The following is a 15,152-nucleotide window of genomic DNA, read 5'->3' on the forward strand; positions in this document are numbered from 1 at the left end:
AAAAAAGGTAGAGCCAAACCTAGAGACTACTTATTTGTCCAAAACCACACGCAAATCCCAGATTCCTTCTCTGGTTGATTTAGGTCAAAGCAGTGAGATTCCCTCTAGCTTTAGCAAACTGCTTCCAAAAACAAAACATTAAACCAAGTGGTCTGAAACCAGTGTTAAAAGAGCACCTCTGTGACATTCTCTAGCTTCCTGCTCCTTAATTGTACACCAAATTCCTCAGGTGACAACACGATGAAAATGAAGGGAGGAAACGCATAGTCTCAGTGCATCAGTTATAAAAAAAAAAAAAAAGAAAAAAAAGTGTGAGGTAACTATTTTGCTAATGCACCTTTGCACTGGTGCCCGGTTGTGGGCTAAAAATCCGAGACTAAAGCAGCAGATGCAGCACTATAATGCTGCCATCTAGTGACAAACCATGAATAGTTAACCAGCAAGTCATTTGCACATCCAACTGTTATCTCAACGTGCTGCAAGTCACTGGACATGCTAAGGTTGCCAGTTAGTGATGCCTCTAGAGTCACTCGTGTCATCAAGTCGGACTATAGATAACTAGTAATTGTAGCATGAAGGTGCATATTCAATGAATACCATTACAAAGAACACGGTGCAATATTCACATCTTTATTCAGAGTTGCCGGGGACAAATGTGCAGCAAAACACGTAGTTATCCCTCATTCTCACTCTACTTTCTTGACCACCTTCCTCTTCAGTTTCTTTTGCTGGAGTAGGAGGTCAATATACAGACAGTGATCCAGAACAGATGAAGCACAGAGAAGTCCACCATGTAGAGCACCAGAGTAACCACCAGAGAAAACATCTTGCCCTGAGGTGAAACACCACATCTTCATAGGAACTTGTATTCAGACCACATCTTTTGAAACTTGTATTCGAGGATTACCTGACAGGTAGAGGTTCTTGACAGGAGTGTTGCACCTGATCGTGGCAATGTTCAGAGGCTGGTATCTCTCCAGACTGTGCTCTGCAGACAGCATGGACCCATATGTGGCCCCCAGCCCATGCATGTTAATGGGAGTGACTGCATGCAACATTGCCAACTACAAAAAGACACGAGACCACTTAGGCTACATGAGAATCCGTTTGTAACTCTACTACAGTACTCATAACCAAAGTGTACCTTGTCTTTCAGCTTGGGGAAGTGGACACAAGCCCAGTCAAAGAGGTGATTAGCAAATCTCATCTTGTATTTCTCATATTCTTCTCCCCTTTCAGTCTCATTGATATTGTTCCACTGTTCAAACCACTTTGGATTGACCATAGTGTGGATCACCATACGGGATTGCCCTAAAACACAAAAGCACCCACTGGAGACACTTCAGTTGGCGTACATGGTTTTGGATGTAAAATGGCGAGAAATTTAACCTGGGAAACGGGTGCATGAAGTGGGATCCTTAGCAGAGGGGAAGGAAACGTACATCATGGGGACATTGTCAGGTGCGATGTCCTTGTCTGAATCGAAGTACTCTTCCATCCTAAAAGCAATAATATAACTGCTAGAAAAGAGATGCATTTTAAGTGCAGAAAAAGGGGTGATTAAATGGACTTTTGCACCTACAGCTCATCCATGTTGTTGCTCTTATAAAGTCGGACATTAGTTGAAGAGATGCCCAGTTCCTCCATAGTTGCATTAAAGCCTGCAAACACCTGGAAAAATCCTTTGCCTGGTTTCAGAGTATGCAGATAGCCTTGGACCTCTGGGAAAAGCGGATGTACACATTACCCCAGAAAAAGCTACCCAATAACAGCACATCAAAAAGGTATGACTTACACCAATAAGCAGCTCAAGGAACTGAAAACATTCATCCACTTACCCAGATTTCCCTGAACCTCTGGACGAAGCAGCTTTTTGAAGGTGGAAAACACACCAGTATCAGAAATGGTCACAGGAGCCAGAACTTCAACATCTTTACCTCTGGCCTTCACGGTCACTCCTGGTCAAAAGAGAATACGGATTTGATAACCTTGGTTTTATGCATCTGTAGGTACTGGATGCCCCAGTATGTAATGGATACCACAATCCCCACAAACTTTACAAGTGGCATTGTCACATGACAATCTCAATCACACCTTCATAAACCTCCACACTTGTGGTCTTTACACTTGATGATGCATTTCCTGCATCAAGCACAAACGTTCAAGTGAGCAGGAAGACCACAAGTGTAGAGATTCTCATTAACTTATTGGACATGAAGGTTGTAAATAAAACATTACAACACTGGTTATAAAAAAAAAAGAAAAAAAAAAAAAGACCTGGGACAGTCTTGCATGCACAATCAAGTGGCAAAGATCACAGGTGTGGGTATTTGGACAAGCTCTGTACTCACCATATGCACCTTGCTTTCCATCAACTAGAATGGTGGACACAGGAGCATTTACAAGGACCTTCCCTCCATGCTTCTCCAAAACCTGGATAATGTGATATGGGATCTCACTAGCGCCCCCCTTTGGATAGTACACACCACGCTTTGAGTGGTGCAGGAAGAGGGCATCCACCATGCAGCTGGAGTTTTTGGGTGGGACGCCTTGGAGAAAGTTGATCATTAAATGCTCAAATATGTTGAATGCAAAATAAGTTGGGAACAAGAGCAGGCATTCTCCGCTTACCATAAAATATTTGAGAAAACACTGTGAGGAGGTCCTGGTTGCTGGTAAGAGACTTGACCATGTCTGTTGTACTAGTGCGCGAGTACCGGAAAATTGGCGATATTAAATCAGCAATTCCACTCCATAGTATGAAACGAGCGAACCAGAGTGGAACCATCTTCAGCATACATAGCAGATGAATCTTCTTGGAACAGGTCTAAGGAAGAGACGGTTTACAGGATATTAAAAAAGGCCATATACAAGTGTACTGCGTGAAAAGAGCACTCAACAAATACCTTCATGATTTTGAAGAGCTCCTCCACTGCTTTAGTATCATTGGGAAACTGCTTCTTAAGATGAGCTTCCATCTGCTTCTTGCCACTGTAAATGGTGTATTCTTTACGCTGGGTTCCTGTACCAATAACAACAGTGTCCACATGGGAACCCTGCTCAGCAAAATGCACCTGGCCATCAGTAATCAGATCCAGGGCAACTTTCAGGAAGCCGTTTTCATGAAGTTGTCCAATATAATGGAAGCCTGATAAAAAAATAGTTAAACACCATTCATGGAGTAAGTGAGAAGTCAAGTCACTAAGCTATTGATAATCATGCAGCTTAAACATCACTGAGGGCATCTTACCACAGTCAAACTCAAAGCCCTTCTCAGTGAAGGTCTTACATAAGCCTCCTGCCTGTTTAGCTTGCTCCAGCACCAGTACATTCTTTCCTTGTTTGGCTAAAATTGCAGCTGCTGTCAAACCTCCGATACCACTGCCAATCACAATGACGTCCAAGTTTTTGGGTACTTCAAATTCATCAAACTCTATAAGCCATGAAGTAACATTAGTTAGCAGTAGACGGTCACTTGCACCAGTGCTTCTCAAATCCTTCTGGGGATGCCCAACCACTGCATTTTTTGTTTTTCTCCCTTATTTAACACACCTGATTCAATTCAAGAGCTCATTAGTAAAGACCGCAAGACATGAACTGGGTGCAGCCTATGAAGGAGACATTCAAAACGTGCACTGGTTGGGGGTCACCATGACAGGTTTGTGAAGCATCAACTTGCACAACACTACCTGCAAACTAAAGCTTACATACCTTTCCGAAGAAATCTGTCCTTTTTGTTTTGGTCTACAACTAGTGGGCCTGGAGGACTGATGGTCCCCTTGCACAATCCACTTCTTCTACCAAACAGATACCAGTAAGTTCCACGAGCCCAATCCACAAGCCATTCTAAGAAAAGCAGAATCCACCACATCGTTCAACTTAAGGAGCAGCTGGTGTTCTCAGTTTCAGGAATGACTGCTGGGTTGAAAACTCAAGGAGCTGCTCTTCCCAGGGACGGCAGCCAAGAGTTCAGTGTTGATGATTGAGTTAAGGCCTTATTTATTAGTCTAAATTGTGGGTGGAGAGAATTAACTTGCTTGACTATGATTGGTTTGACTTGATAGTTTAGCAGACTGATAGTTTTAGTTGATCATAATGGTTAACTCTTGTTTGCATAAATGTGGGGATGCATGCATTTTTCCTCCTACGTATTTGGTGAAAATTATTCTTCAAATCAGCTTGACCTGTTGCGTGATTGCATGATCCTTTTCAACTTTCTCTGAGAGAGTTGCAGACAGTCAAACAACAAACCCATGCAATCTCTTTAATACTGCATCGGATCAATTATTTAAAGTTGTTTAGGTGATAAATCAGATCATGGATTTACTATAAATATATTTTAAGACCTGATGGTTTGTAAAGTGATAAACCAGCAATATTGAATTCTTGGAGAAATGAGACAGATATTTGCAACTTTCATATGCGGTTAATTAACTCTGAAGAGTGGAGATGTGTTAGTATTGAGGATTTCATCATACAAATGTGCAAATGCACACCTACATAGACTGGCTGCATTTAAAAGCAGAGGAATTGCCTTGCAAATCAAGTCAGTCAATGGCAGTGTTTTGTGTGTAAATTGTGTATTATCAGGCTTCCATAGCACTATAACGTGTCAAACGATCTACAACAAATTCATGTGAGCTTTAAAGAGCACGAAGCACTTTTTTGTGATTACAATGGAGACTGTAAGTCATACTAAAAAAATAAAAAAAATGCTTCTTTCAACAAGCTGCTAGACAGATCATTCAGCATAGGAACTGACTGGTCGTTGAATTTAATTGCTGGATGCTCATACTTCTGCTCACAAAGGTAGGTAGCTTTTTTTGTCTGTTCTTTATAAAGACAGTAGCTTATATATGATGCTCTTGTGTTCACTTATCAGCAACTTTTTATTGATTAAAAAACAAAGTGTTCAAAGTGTCCCTCACAATATAAAAATGTATAGTGAATTAGTAAACAAACCAGAATAAGCCTTTGGTAACAATTTATTTTAATAGTCCACTTTAGGCAGGCATTCTTCTGCCTATAAGTAACTTATGTGATTTACTTCGGATGCACGTTCATAGAGACCTTATACTTTACAGAAAATTAAGTTTCTACAATATTTAGTAGTAGCTTATCAGTGGTGACTGTTAGTTTCTGTACATATGGAAGAAATATATGAATAATTAACATAAAGACATAATTAAACAGACAATGAACACTATTAACGACAATTATTATATGATATAATCACACTTGTAGCAAAATTTGTTAGTTCTGTTTGTTGTTTCAGGGTTAGCATCATCTGAGGTCTTCTGAGGGGTTGGTATCATCTCTTCTCAGGTGTTCTGGATCCAGACTGGAGCTTGTGTAAATCCTTTTGTATTTCACTGGATGTCAATACCATTGGAGAAACCGAGAGAGAGAGAGAGAGAGAGAGAGAAAAAGACATAATTAGCGTAGCTGCTGTTCCAACCAAGTAAAATTAATTTGTTTAACCCAAGCTAAAGAATAATAATGTGCATTTGATCAGATATAACTGCATTACAAGATTATGATTAGCATTATTTGAATACTTGGCCAAAGAGATATGTCTTTAATCTAGATTTAAACAGAGAGAGTGTGTCTGAACCCCAAACATTATCAGGAAGGCTATTCCAGAGTTTGCCAGTCACGTGTGAATAAGATCTACCTCCTTTAGTGGACTTTGCTATCCTAGGAATTACCAAAAGTACAATGTTTTGAGAACTTAGGGAGCGTGATGGATTGTAGCGTGGTAGAAGACTAGTTACTGTAGGTATGCAGGAGATAAACCATTAAGGGCCTCGAAGGTAAGTAATAATTTTTGATAAATTATACAGAACTTTATATGTAGCCAGTGCAGAGACTGTAAAATTGGGGTAATATGATCATATTTTCTTGACCTGGTAAGGACTCTAGCTGCTGCATTTTGGACTACCTGCAGTTTGTTTATTGAAGAAGCAGGACAACCTAGAAGTGCATTACAAGAGGTCACAAATGCATGAACTAGCTTTTCTGCATCAGAAACAGATAAAATGTTTCTAAGATGGAATAATGCTGTTTTTGTAACATGGGAAATATGATTTTCAAAAGACAAGTTGCTGTCTAAAGTAACACCCAGATTTTTGACTGAAGAGGAAGTAACATTATCAGCCTAGTTGCAAATTGTAATCCAACAGATTCTACTTTTTTTTTTTCAATAAGTAACATCTGTGTATTACCCAAATTTAATAGGAGAAAATGACTGATTTTAACTTCCTCTTCAATATCACTTCATCTGTACTTTGTTCAGGTGTTTTAAGTTGTACGTGATAACATGAATAGTTCTGCAAAGACTGCAGAACTGAAAGATCCCCCACTACCAAACAATAGGAAGCTCTTTGACCACGAGGCTTTTCAGTAATTTCAGTGGTGATTTTTCTCCCCCTCAGTGCAATGCCTATGCACCACAACTGCTTCTTTAAAACTCTTGGATGATCTTCCAATTAAAGGTTGGAATGTACTACAAAACTCAGAACACATTTTAACACATTATGCATCATACACGTTGATGTTGCAAATGGTTTTTTTTTACCAAGCTACTAACAGCACTGGTTAATAGTGTGAGTGGGGTGTTGACTCACTGGGACTTTTAAGAATTGCAGTTCATTTGAGTGAGCATGCTTTACTCCCCTACAAAAGCAAAAGATTTTTAAATAACAAACAACAAACATCAAGTATTTTTTTTATTTTATACCACTTAATCTAAACTTAGATTAATTACTTGTGATGAGTTCATTAATTTACCTTAAATATACTTAAAATCTGATTGTTTGTATATAGATAAACTGGCATCACTGCATTGTTGTTAAACAGGAAATAGTGAAGCATGCAAGTCACAAATCATGAATACTGAATACAGTGTTGTTGAGAAAACTAGCCAAATTAGTGTATTATTTAAAGTACTTGCACTTTGTGTGTTTTAATTTAATCAACATTATGACTGAGTGGCTTACTCCACCGTGCCCACACCTCTCAGTAGATGGTGCTATTTTCCCACAACAATTCAGAAGTACTCTGTTATTTCAAAGTTCAATCTCCCTAAAACATAATGTGCTGTGAAAATAGCATGCCAGTCCCATCAAAAGTGTTTGGTTTTCTCAACACACAGTATGTGGCTGTTTCAATACTTTTATTTGTTTTGTTTTTTTGTAAAATGCTTACATTTGAAATGTTGAAATGTGCATTGTTGTATTTTTTTTTATGTTGTATATTTTTGGTAAACTATATAGGCTTTTATTCTTGACATGGGTGAAATATGCACCTAATATATGTGTCCTAGCACACTGGAATAAAACAATATATATATATTCTTTTTTTCTTTCTTTCTTTCCTTTTTATTTATTTATTTTTTTAATTTTTTTTTTACAGCTCTCCAGATAATGACTGTGAGGTCAGTAATAGTTTAAATCTCACTTATGACAAAGTGATATCTGGGTATAGCTTATTAGGGTAGTTTAACAAAATCTGGAAAATACCGGTAAAAATCCTGAATGTAAGTGGATAAAAGCACCTGCTAAATGCATAAATGTAAATATGATGGGGGGGGGGGGGGGTAAATTATCTGCAGAAATACATAAATTTTAAACTGTGAAGTGTGAAATTTCTGTGTATCCAATAGAAAAACATTCTCCTGTCTACTGTTGTTTGTCAAACTCACACCATTGGTTGAGGCCACCCAGAAAAGACTGCAGTTCTGATTGGTGCCACAAAAAGCCCAGAAATTGCAAATCTTCTTCAAAAACTCATGTCGAATGACAGTTAATGGTTTAGTCAAAAGGTTATATTGCATTAGCTATGACTGGTGACTGTGTCAAACGCCCTCCACCCACTTAAAAAAAAAAAAAATATTTAGAAAAGAGCAACACAAGCTAGTTCCCTATTTGTGGTTTTACTTCCTTCTTGAGAAACTGATAATCATCATTTTATAACCACCACACATACAGGCAGAGAGTGATGTAGAGTAGGATGATTCAAAGTTAAACAACCGTGGTCCTGCTCAGGGTGTGACCATCACAGGAAGTAAGCATTTGACAAGTGTAATGTTTATCTTGTATTTGCTTGCTGAGAATTTTTTACTAAGCAGCAAAAATGACAGGCTATACAACCTCCACATCTTCCAAATATAATTAAACACAGTGGTTCACATATACAAAAAAAATAAATAAATAAATTATTTGAGCATAAACTTATTGACATTTTACAACATACACTATATTTTGGTTATTACCAATATTCTTCCAGTATTCATGTAGTGAGGATAAATCCCAGAGACTCTCATGAGTTCATACACTGGCCCTTTGCAGATCTGGAAGGATCCTAACAGAACGGAATCTGAAATGAACATAATAGTACTTCAAGTTATGCAATAAAATTCAAACATTATTTAAAAAAAAAATCAGTAAAACATGATTTCAAATATTGCAATCTACTTTAAAAACACTAATAAAGCAATTTGTTTTGTTTAATTTTTTTATATCATGCTCAAAAAATGTGAAAAGTCAAAAATAAAGTCTTATTCAGGAATTCAAGATCACAGAAAGAAGGGCAGAAAAAAAAACTGAACAATATCAAATTAAATTTAAAACAACATTTTATGCCTCATGGTTCATATGCCACATATTGCATATACCTTTTATTGAACTATATTAAAATAAAAAATAAAAGCATTAGTAATAAAACATGACAAATCAAACATATATTTCTTATTATGAAGAATTTCCAGAGTTGCAGACCACCTGGGGGCACTCCACGGATTGAGAAGCACTGCATGTGACACCCACTGTTAGCCTACACACTAACAACGCATGCTATCATAGGTGTTTAGACTAATGACCTAGAAATGAGGAACATCACAAGCGGTTTATCATACAAAAGCCAACAATTCTTTCTGTACCACAATAAGTTTCCTAGTAAACTAAAGCAGAGGTACAATGTTTATAATGAACCATTTTAGGTTCCTCAAATAACCCTCTGGTGAACAGCTCTGAAAAGTGTAAAGAACAATTTAAAAATCTGAATAAACATTTTTCAAAGAACCTTGGAGGATCCACTGATGTTAAAGGGATAGTTCACCCAAAAATGAAGATTAAATCATCATTTACTCACCCTTGTGTTGTTCCAGTGCCATATGCCTTCATTTCTTTTTCAGACCACAAAAGGAGATAAAAAAAAAAGAAAAGGAAAAAAAGTTCAGCGCATGCTTGTCCATACAGTGTCATGGGTGTGGCAATCAGCATCAAGCTTTCAAAAAGAAGCACAAGTGTCACCGAGTGGTACCATGTGACGTGCAAGGACATAAAAAAACATATATATTTAAAAATCTCATTTTGTATTAGACTCACCACAAAGGTGAGTAAATGATGATTTAATTTTAATTTATGATTGATTTATCTCTTTAAAGGTTCTTGATGGAACCATATTCCAGTGAAGAACTTTTATTAAGAGTGAAAAGCAAACAAGTGTTTCTTTTTTGTAGGAAATCTACAAGGCACAACAGCAAGAAACTGTCAATTTAACTGTAAATGACAAAAGAAAAGGAGGTAAACTGTCATGAAAAAATGAAGTACGATAGTTTCTAACATAAAAAAAAAAAACAAAAAAAAAAACAAGCTTAACATATCTTATCACATTAGCGCTCGGTAACATTTTCGTTTGTTGGAATTTGTACTATAAACTTTAGCTCAAACTCTAGTTGAACACATGGTTTTGATTTGCATTGTCTCATCCCCATGTTACCCCAGCGCCCTTTCTTTCTCATGGTTTACATCACTCTACTTCCTCTCTGCTTTCCTGTCATTTATGAAGCAGTTTGCTAACTTTCTTTCAGTTCTGAAGCAACTGCGTTCTGTTTGAGGAAACCAAAAAAAATATCTCATAGCCACACGGCTGAATCTCACTAGGGCGTTGTATTTCGACAACAGTAAGTAAGGTCTTTTTGATACTTGATTTTGTGCATTTTGTACATTACTTATTCTTTATTCATTTTTATCTGTTGCAGTTTTAAAAACAGTAACTTTAGCTTTAAGAAACAGTTTCATAGTTTGTATCTGCTCAACCGTTAGTTCACTAATCTACTCAAACCGAGTATTATCAAGGATGAACCAAATATTAATATTGATTTACATTAATCGTTTAATTCTAAACTATTTTCTCACTTCACATAGTAAGGATAAATTAATTATAAAGATTTGTATAAATGGCAATATCAACTGCATTTATTAAATTCATGGAGGACTTTAGATGTTAAAGATAAATAACTAGATCATAACTAAAGGCACATTATTAAAGGAATTCCAACACATTTGTTGTTATTTTATTAACAACAAATGAAACATTAACCAAAATGTCTGAGTTGCTGAGTTGCAACAAAATGGATGGCAATTTATACAGTTAAAAAATATGATAAAAGTATACACTTGATAATGTTTTGAGCTTGACAGTATGAATAAGCATATAAAACAAAGTCATAAAACCAGCATGTCTTTATGTTCCTGTAAGCATTTGACAATGCGGAAAGTGGTGAAAAGCACCTCGCTGTAGAACCAACAGTGAAAATATAGCTCTGTGTGATAAAATTAGCCATGTTTCAGTGGGTGATTCAGTAAAACAACTTTGAGCCAATAAATGTCAAGCACACAGGTCATTTGACCATCTATGGCAGTCATTTGTCTGAGAGGTGTCAGCCACATCATTCTGACTTATGCTGAAAAAAAAAAAAAACATCTGCTTTTTTCAAAGTCACACTTTTCTGTTCAATGCACGCTTGCTGCAAAACTGCACATGTATAGGAAATGTTTTTTTGCATTGTCAAAGAGATAGCACAGACAAGCTCATTTCCATCATTTTCAATAGTTGTTTAGGAAGCTGAAATATGAGGAACTATGATAAAAAAGAATACTGTTTTACACTAGGAAATGCTTCAGGCAGTGTGTCTGAGGGGCCTTCTGCTGTTGTTGGTGGGAAGACAGGGTACGTACACTGCATGCATCTTGTGCAGATGCCCTTGATTGAACTTGATTCACAGTGTCCAAAACCTGAAAAATACTGCCTGTGGTAATAACCTCCTTCACTGCCGATATTCCACAATCCTGTGCTAGCAGTTTGTACAAAAAAACAAAACAAAAACTGGTGGCCTATGTTATGATGGATTGAAAGCCAATTGGAAACCAGTTTCAGAAGAGCACAGTTTTTTTTTTTTTTTTGATTTGGACACAGCCTATTCTTGTTTGAAGAATTAAGAATTATATCTCTGTTCCAAAACCTGGTTCTACGTGTGTGTGTGTGTGTGTGTGTGTGTGTGTATATATATATATATATATATATATATGTGTGTGTGTGTGTGTGTGTGTGTGTGTGTGTGTGTGTGTGTGTGTGTGTGTGTATTTATATATATGTGTGTGTGTGTGTGTGTGTGTGTGTGTGTATATATATATATATATATATATATATATATACAGTACAGACCAAAAGTTTGGACACACCTTCTCATTCAAAGAGTTTTCTTTATTTTCATGACTATGAAAATTGTAGATTTACACTGAAGGCATCATAACTATGAATTAACACACGTGGAATTATATATGGAATTATATACATAACAAAAAAGTGTGAGACAACTGAAAATATGTCATATTGTAGGTTCTTCAAAGTAGCCACCTTTAGCTTTGTTCCCCGAGAGATGCTTAGCACTTGTTGGCCCTTTTGCCTTCTGTCTGCGGTCCAGCTCACCCCTAAACCATCTGGATTGGGTTCAGGTCCGGTGACTGTGGAGGCCAGGTCATCTGGCGCAGCACCCCATCACTCTCCTTCTTGGTCAAATAGCCCTTGATGCCTTCAGTGTGACTCTACAATTTTCATAGTCATGAACATAAAGAAAACTCTTTAAATGAGAAGATGTGTCCAAACTTTTGGTCTGTATACTGTGTATATATATATATATATATATATATATATATATATATATATATATATATATATATATATATATACATATATATATATATATATATATATATACATATATATATATATATATATATATATATATATATATATATATATATATATATATATATATATATATATATATACATATATATATATATACACACAGTACATACCAAAAGTTTGGAAACATTACTTTTTTTTAATGTTTTTCAAAAATACAGAAAAAACAGTAATATTGTGAAATATTATTACAACTTAAAATAATAGTTTTCTATTTGAATATACTTTAACAAAATAATTTATTCCCGTGATGCAAAGCTGAATTTTCAGCATCATTACTCCAGCCTTCAGTGTCACATGTAACATCCAGTCAATCACATGATCATTTAGAAATCATTCTCATATTCTGATTTATTATGAGTGTTGGAAACAGTTCTGCTGTCGTAATATATTTGATGAATAAAAGGTTAAAAAGAAACTGCATTTATTCAAAATAAAAATAATATAATAATCTATATTCTAATAAAACATTTTCTTTACTATCACTTTTTATTAATTTAACACATCCTTGCTGAATAAAAGTATTGATTTCATTTAGAAAAAAAGAAAGAAAAAAAATTAATGACCCCAAATTACTGACCAGTAGTGTATATTGTTATTACAAATATTTATATTTTAAAAACATAGCTTCTTTTTTATTATTATTCATCAACGTATCCTAAAAAAGTATCACATGTTCTGAACAAATATCAAGCAGCAGAACTGTTTCCAACTTTGATAATCAATCATCATATTAGAATGATTTCTAAAGGATCATGTGATAATGATCCTAAAAATTCAGCTTTGCATCACAGAAATAAATGATAATTTAAAGGATAATACATTTAAAAACAATTATTTTAAATTGTAATAATATATCACAATATTATATATTTTTCTGTATTTTTGATCAAATAAATGCAGGCTTGATGAGCAGAAGAAACTTCTTTCAAAAACATTAAAAATAGCAATGTTTCCAAACTTTTGGTCTGTATTGTATATATATATATATATATATATATATATATATATATATATATATATATATATATATATATATATATATACACATACACACACACACACACACTAGGTTTTGGAAGAAAGCCTATGTCTCACAAATAAATGTATTTTGTATTTATGTATTGTAACTACATTAATCATAGCAGAGCAAATATCCAGGATACTGAATCATGAAAAACAAAAACAAACAAAACAAAAAAATAGACTGTTTCAAGACATAACTGAAGTTTAAACTTTTTGTTGCAGTCTACACTGAACAATGCTTGAAAGGTTCAGTGAACACATGTGGAGAGTGCATCAGGTCTGGGCCTGGCTGTGCCTGGTGTAAAGACTTGGTAAGTGCTGCTCAATGGCTCTTTTGTTCATATTACTGAATTTGATTTTCAGAAACACCATTTAATTTTAGTCAAATATATTACTGTCTGAACTCAATTTGACATGCAGCATAAAATCTGGTCCACTTAGCCAACGTATAGCAGCTTATTCTGACTAAGAATTTAGATTATATTTAAAGTGGCCAGTTTGTACATGCTGTTTAGGTTCAGTACATGTTTTTCAGAAAATACCACAATAACACAGAAAAGTATAATAAATATGGCTCAACAATTCACTAGTAACAACTGATGATAAATTCATAGATAAAAAACAAAAACAAAGTTACACTTTTGAAAATCTCGCTTGCTATTTAGTGCCTCAAACTCCAACGATCACTTCTTGCTCAAAAGCACTCAAATGATCAAGAAGTACCTTTTAAATGCAATTGTATTGATTGCAAAAAAAAAAAAAAAAAGCCTCAAAATGTCTTTGGAGCCAGACAATCTAACAGGAGCTTGCAACTTTTACTATTCATTGTCAACTCTTTGATTTCTAACATTCCACTGTCAAATTTGAATTTCCAATGTTGGTTTGTTCAATAGTCAACAGCTTTTTCAAGTAAAAAAAATCTCCTTCACATAATACTGTCTGTCATATTTAACAACAGAATTTCACCAAGACGGGGGAGCAGGAAGCAGCACGCTGTGACACATATACTTCGCTTAAAGAAAAAGGATGTTCACCCAACGGCATAATAGATCCTAAAAACGATTTTACAAAAAAAGCGGACAAGCCCCTGTCTGCTGGTAAAAATCCAGTGCAGATCCAACCACAAGAAATACAGCTGGATCTTAGACCAGGTGTGTTACATTCTTACAACTTTACTGTATAGCTTAACCGAAACAACTTTCCTTTTTAATTTAAGTTTGAATCTGACTTTCAGAAGAGAATAGATGTGACTGAATGTGTTGTTTTCTCAGGGATGCCCTACACTTTTCAACTACATTTCAGAAGGGCACAAGGCTATCCAGTAGATCTCTACTACCTAATGGATCTCTCATACTCCATGAAAGATGATTTGGAGAATGTGAAAAATCTGGGGAATAAATTACTCGAACAACTCAATAGGATCACTGGCAATGCCAGGATAGGTAAAAGTAATTCAATACATTTACACACACACACACACACACACACACACATACACACACATATATATATATACAGTACAGACCAACAGTTTGGAAACATTACTATGTTTAATGTTTTTGAAAGAAGTTTCTTCTGCTCATCAAGCCTGCATTTATTTGGTCAAAAATACAGAAAAAACAGTAATATAGTGAAATATTATTACAACTTAAAATAAAAGTTTTCGATTTGAATATACTTTAACAAAATAATTTATTCCTGTGATGCAAAGCTGAATTTTCAGCATCATTACTCCAGCCTTCAGTGTCACATGTAACATCCAGTCAATCACATGATCATTTAGAAATCATTCTCATATTCTGATTTATTATGAGTGTTGGAAACAGTTCTGCTGTCTAATATATTTGATGAATAAAAGGTTAAAAAACAATTTCTAATTATATATATTCTAATAATATATTTTCTTTACTATCAATTTTTTATCAATTTAACACATCCTTGCTGAATAAAAGTATTGATTTTATTAAAAAAAAAAAAGAAAGAAAAAAAATTACTGACCCCAAATTACTGACCAGTAGTGTATATTGTTATTACAAATATTAATTTTTTTTTTAAAACATAGCTTCTTTTTTTAT

The 15,152-nt window shown here is 35.1% G+C and overlaps 2 protein-coding genes and 1 long non-coding RNA gene across 3 annotated transcripts in view; 1 reads left to right on the forward strand and 2 right to left on the reverse strand.

Moving 5' to 3' along the window:
• Positions 1-609: 609 nt before the first annotated feature.
• On the reverse strand, positions 610-3,977 carry LOC128020108 (inactive all-trans-retinol 13,14-reductase). The gene is made up of 11 exons (XM_052606726.1): positions 3,712-3,977; positions 3,251-3,433; positions 2,907-3,148; positions 2,632-2,827; positions 2,352-2,549; positions 1,839-1,958; positions 1,583-1,721; positions 1,390-1,499; positions 1,145-1,311; positions 908-1,064; positions 610-832 (listed from the first exon to the last, which is right to left on the reverse strand). The coding sequence occupies exons 1-11, from the start codon at positions 3,869-3,871 to the stop codon at positions 687-689; spliced, it is 1,818 nt and encodes a 605-aa protein (XP_052462686.1). The 5' UTR covers positions 3,872-3,977; the 3' UTR covers positions 610-686.
• A 990-nt stretch (positions 3,978-4,967) lies between these two features.
• On the reverse strand, positions 4,968-9,280 carry LOC128020113 (uncharacterized). Its single transcript, XR_008185286.1, has 2 exons — positions 9,151-9,280; positions 4,968-8,376 (listed from the first exon to the last, which is right to left on the reverse strand). It is a non-coding gene; the product is annotated as an uncharacterized LOC128020113 (long non-coding RNA).
• Positions 9,281-9,312: 32 nt separating this feature from the next.
• Positions 9,313-15,152, forward strand: part of itgb2 (integrin, beta 2) — a 14,142-nt gene continuing 8,302 nt past the window's right edge. Inside the window, exons 1-7 of the mRNA XM_052606720.1 lie at positions 9,313-9,393; positions 9,521-9,584; positions 9,872-9,964; positions 10,956-11,013; positions 13,300-13,388; positions 14,036-14,228; positions 14,349-14,519. Of these exons, the coding sequence (XP_052462680.1) occupies positions 10,959-11,013; positions 13,300-13,388; positions 14,036-14,228; positions 14,349-14,519 (508 nt within the window). The 5' untranslated portion in view covers positions 9,313-9,393; positions 9,521-9,584; positions 9,872-9,964; positions 10,956-10,958. The remainder of the gene's footprint in view (positions 9,394-9,520; positions 9,585-9,871; positions 9,965-10,955; positions 11,014-13,299; positions 13,389-14,035; positions 14,229-14,348; positions 14,520-15,152) is intronic.

The sequence above is a fragment of the Carassius gibelio genome, chromosome A9, assembly GCF_023724105.1.
Source record: "Carassius gibelio isolate Cgi1373 ecotype wild population from Czech Republic chromosome A9, carGib1.2-hapl.c, whole genome shotgun sequence".
Lineage (NCBI taxonomy): Eukaryota > Metazoa > Chordata > Actinopteri > Cypriniformes > Cyprinidae > Carassius > Carassius gibelio.

Coding starts and splice junctions, on each gene's coding strand:
- LOC128020108 (XM_052606726.1), bottom strand. CDS start 3,871: ATGTGGTGGATTCTGCTTTTCTTAGAATGGCTTGTGGATTGGGCTCGT. Junction 1,065..1,144: donor TCCCCAAGCTGAAAGACAAG/GTACACTTTGGT, acceptor GTCTTTTTGTAG/TTGGCAATGTTGCATGCAGT. Junction 833..907: donor CAAGAACCTCTACCTGTCAG/GTAATCCTCGAA, acceptor GTTTCACCTCAG/GGCAAGATGTTTTCTCTGGT.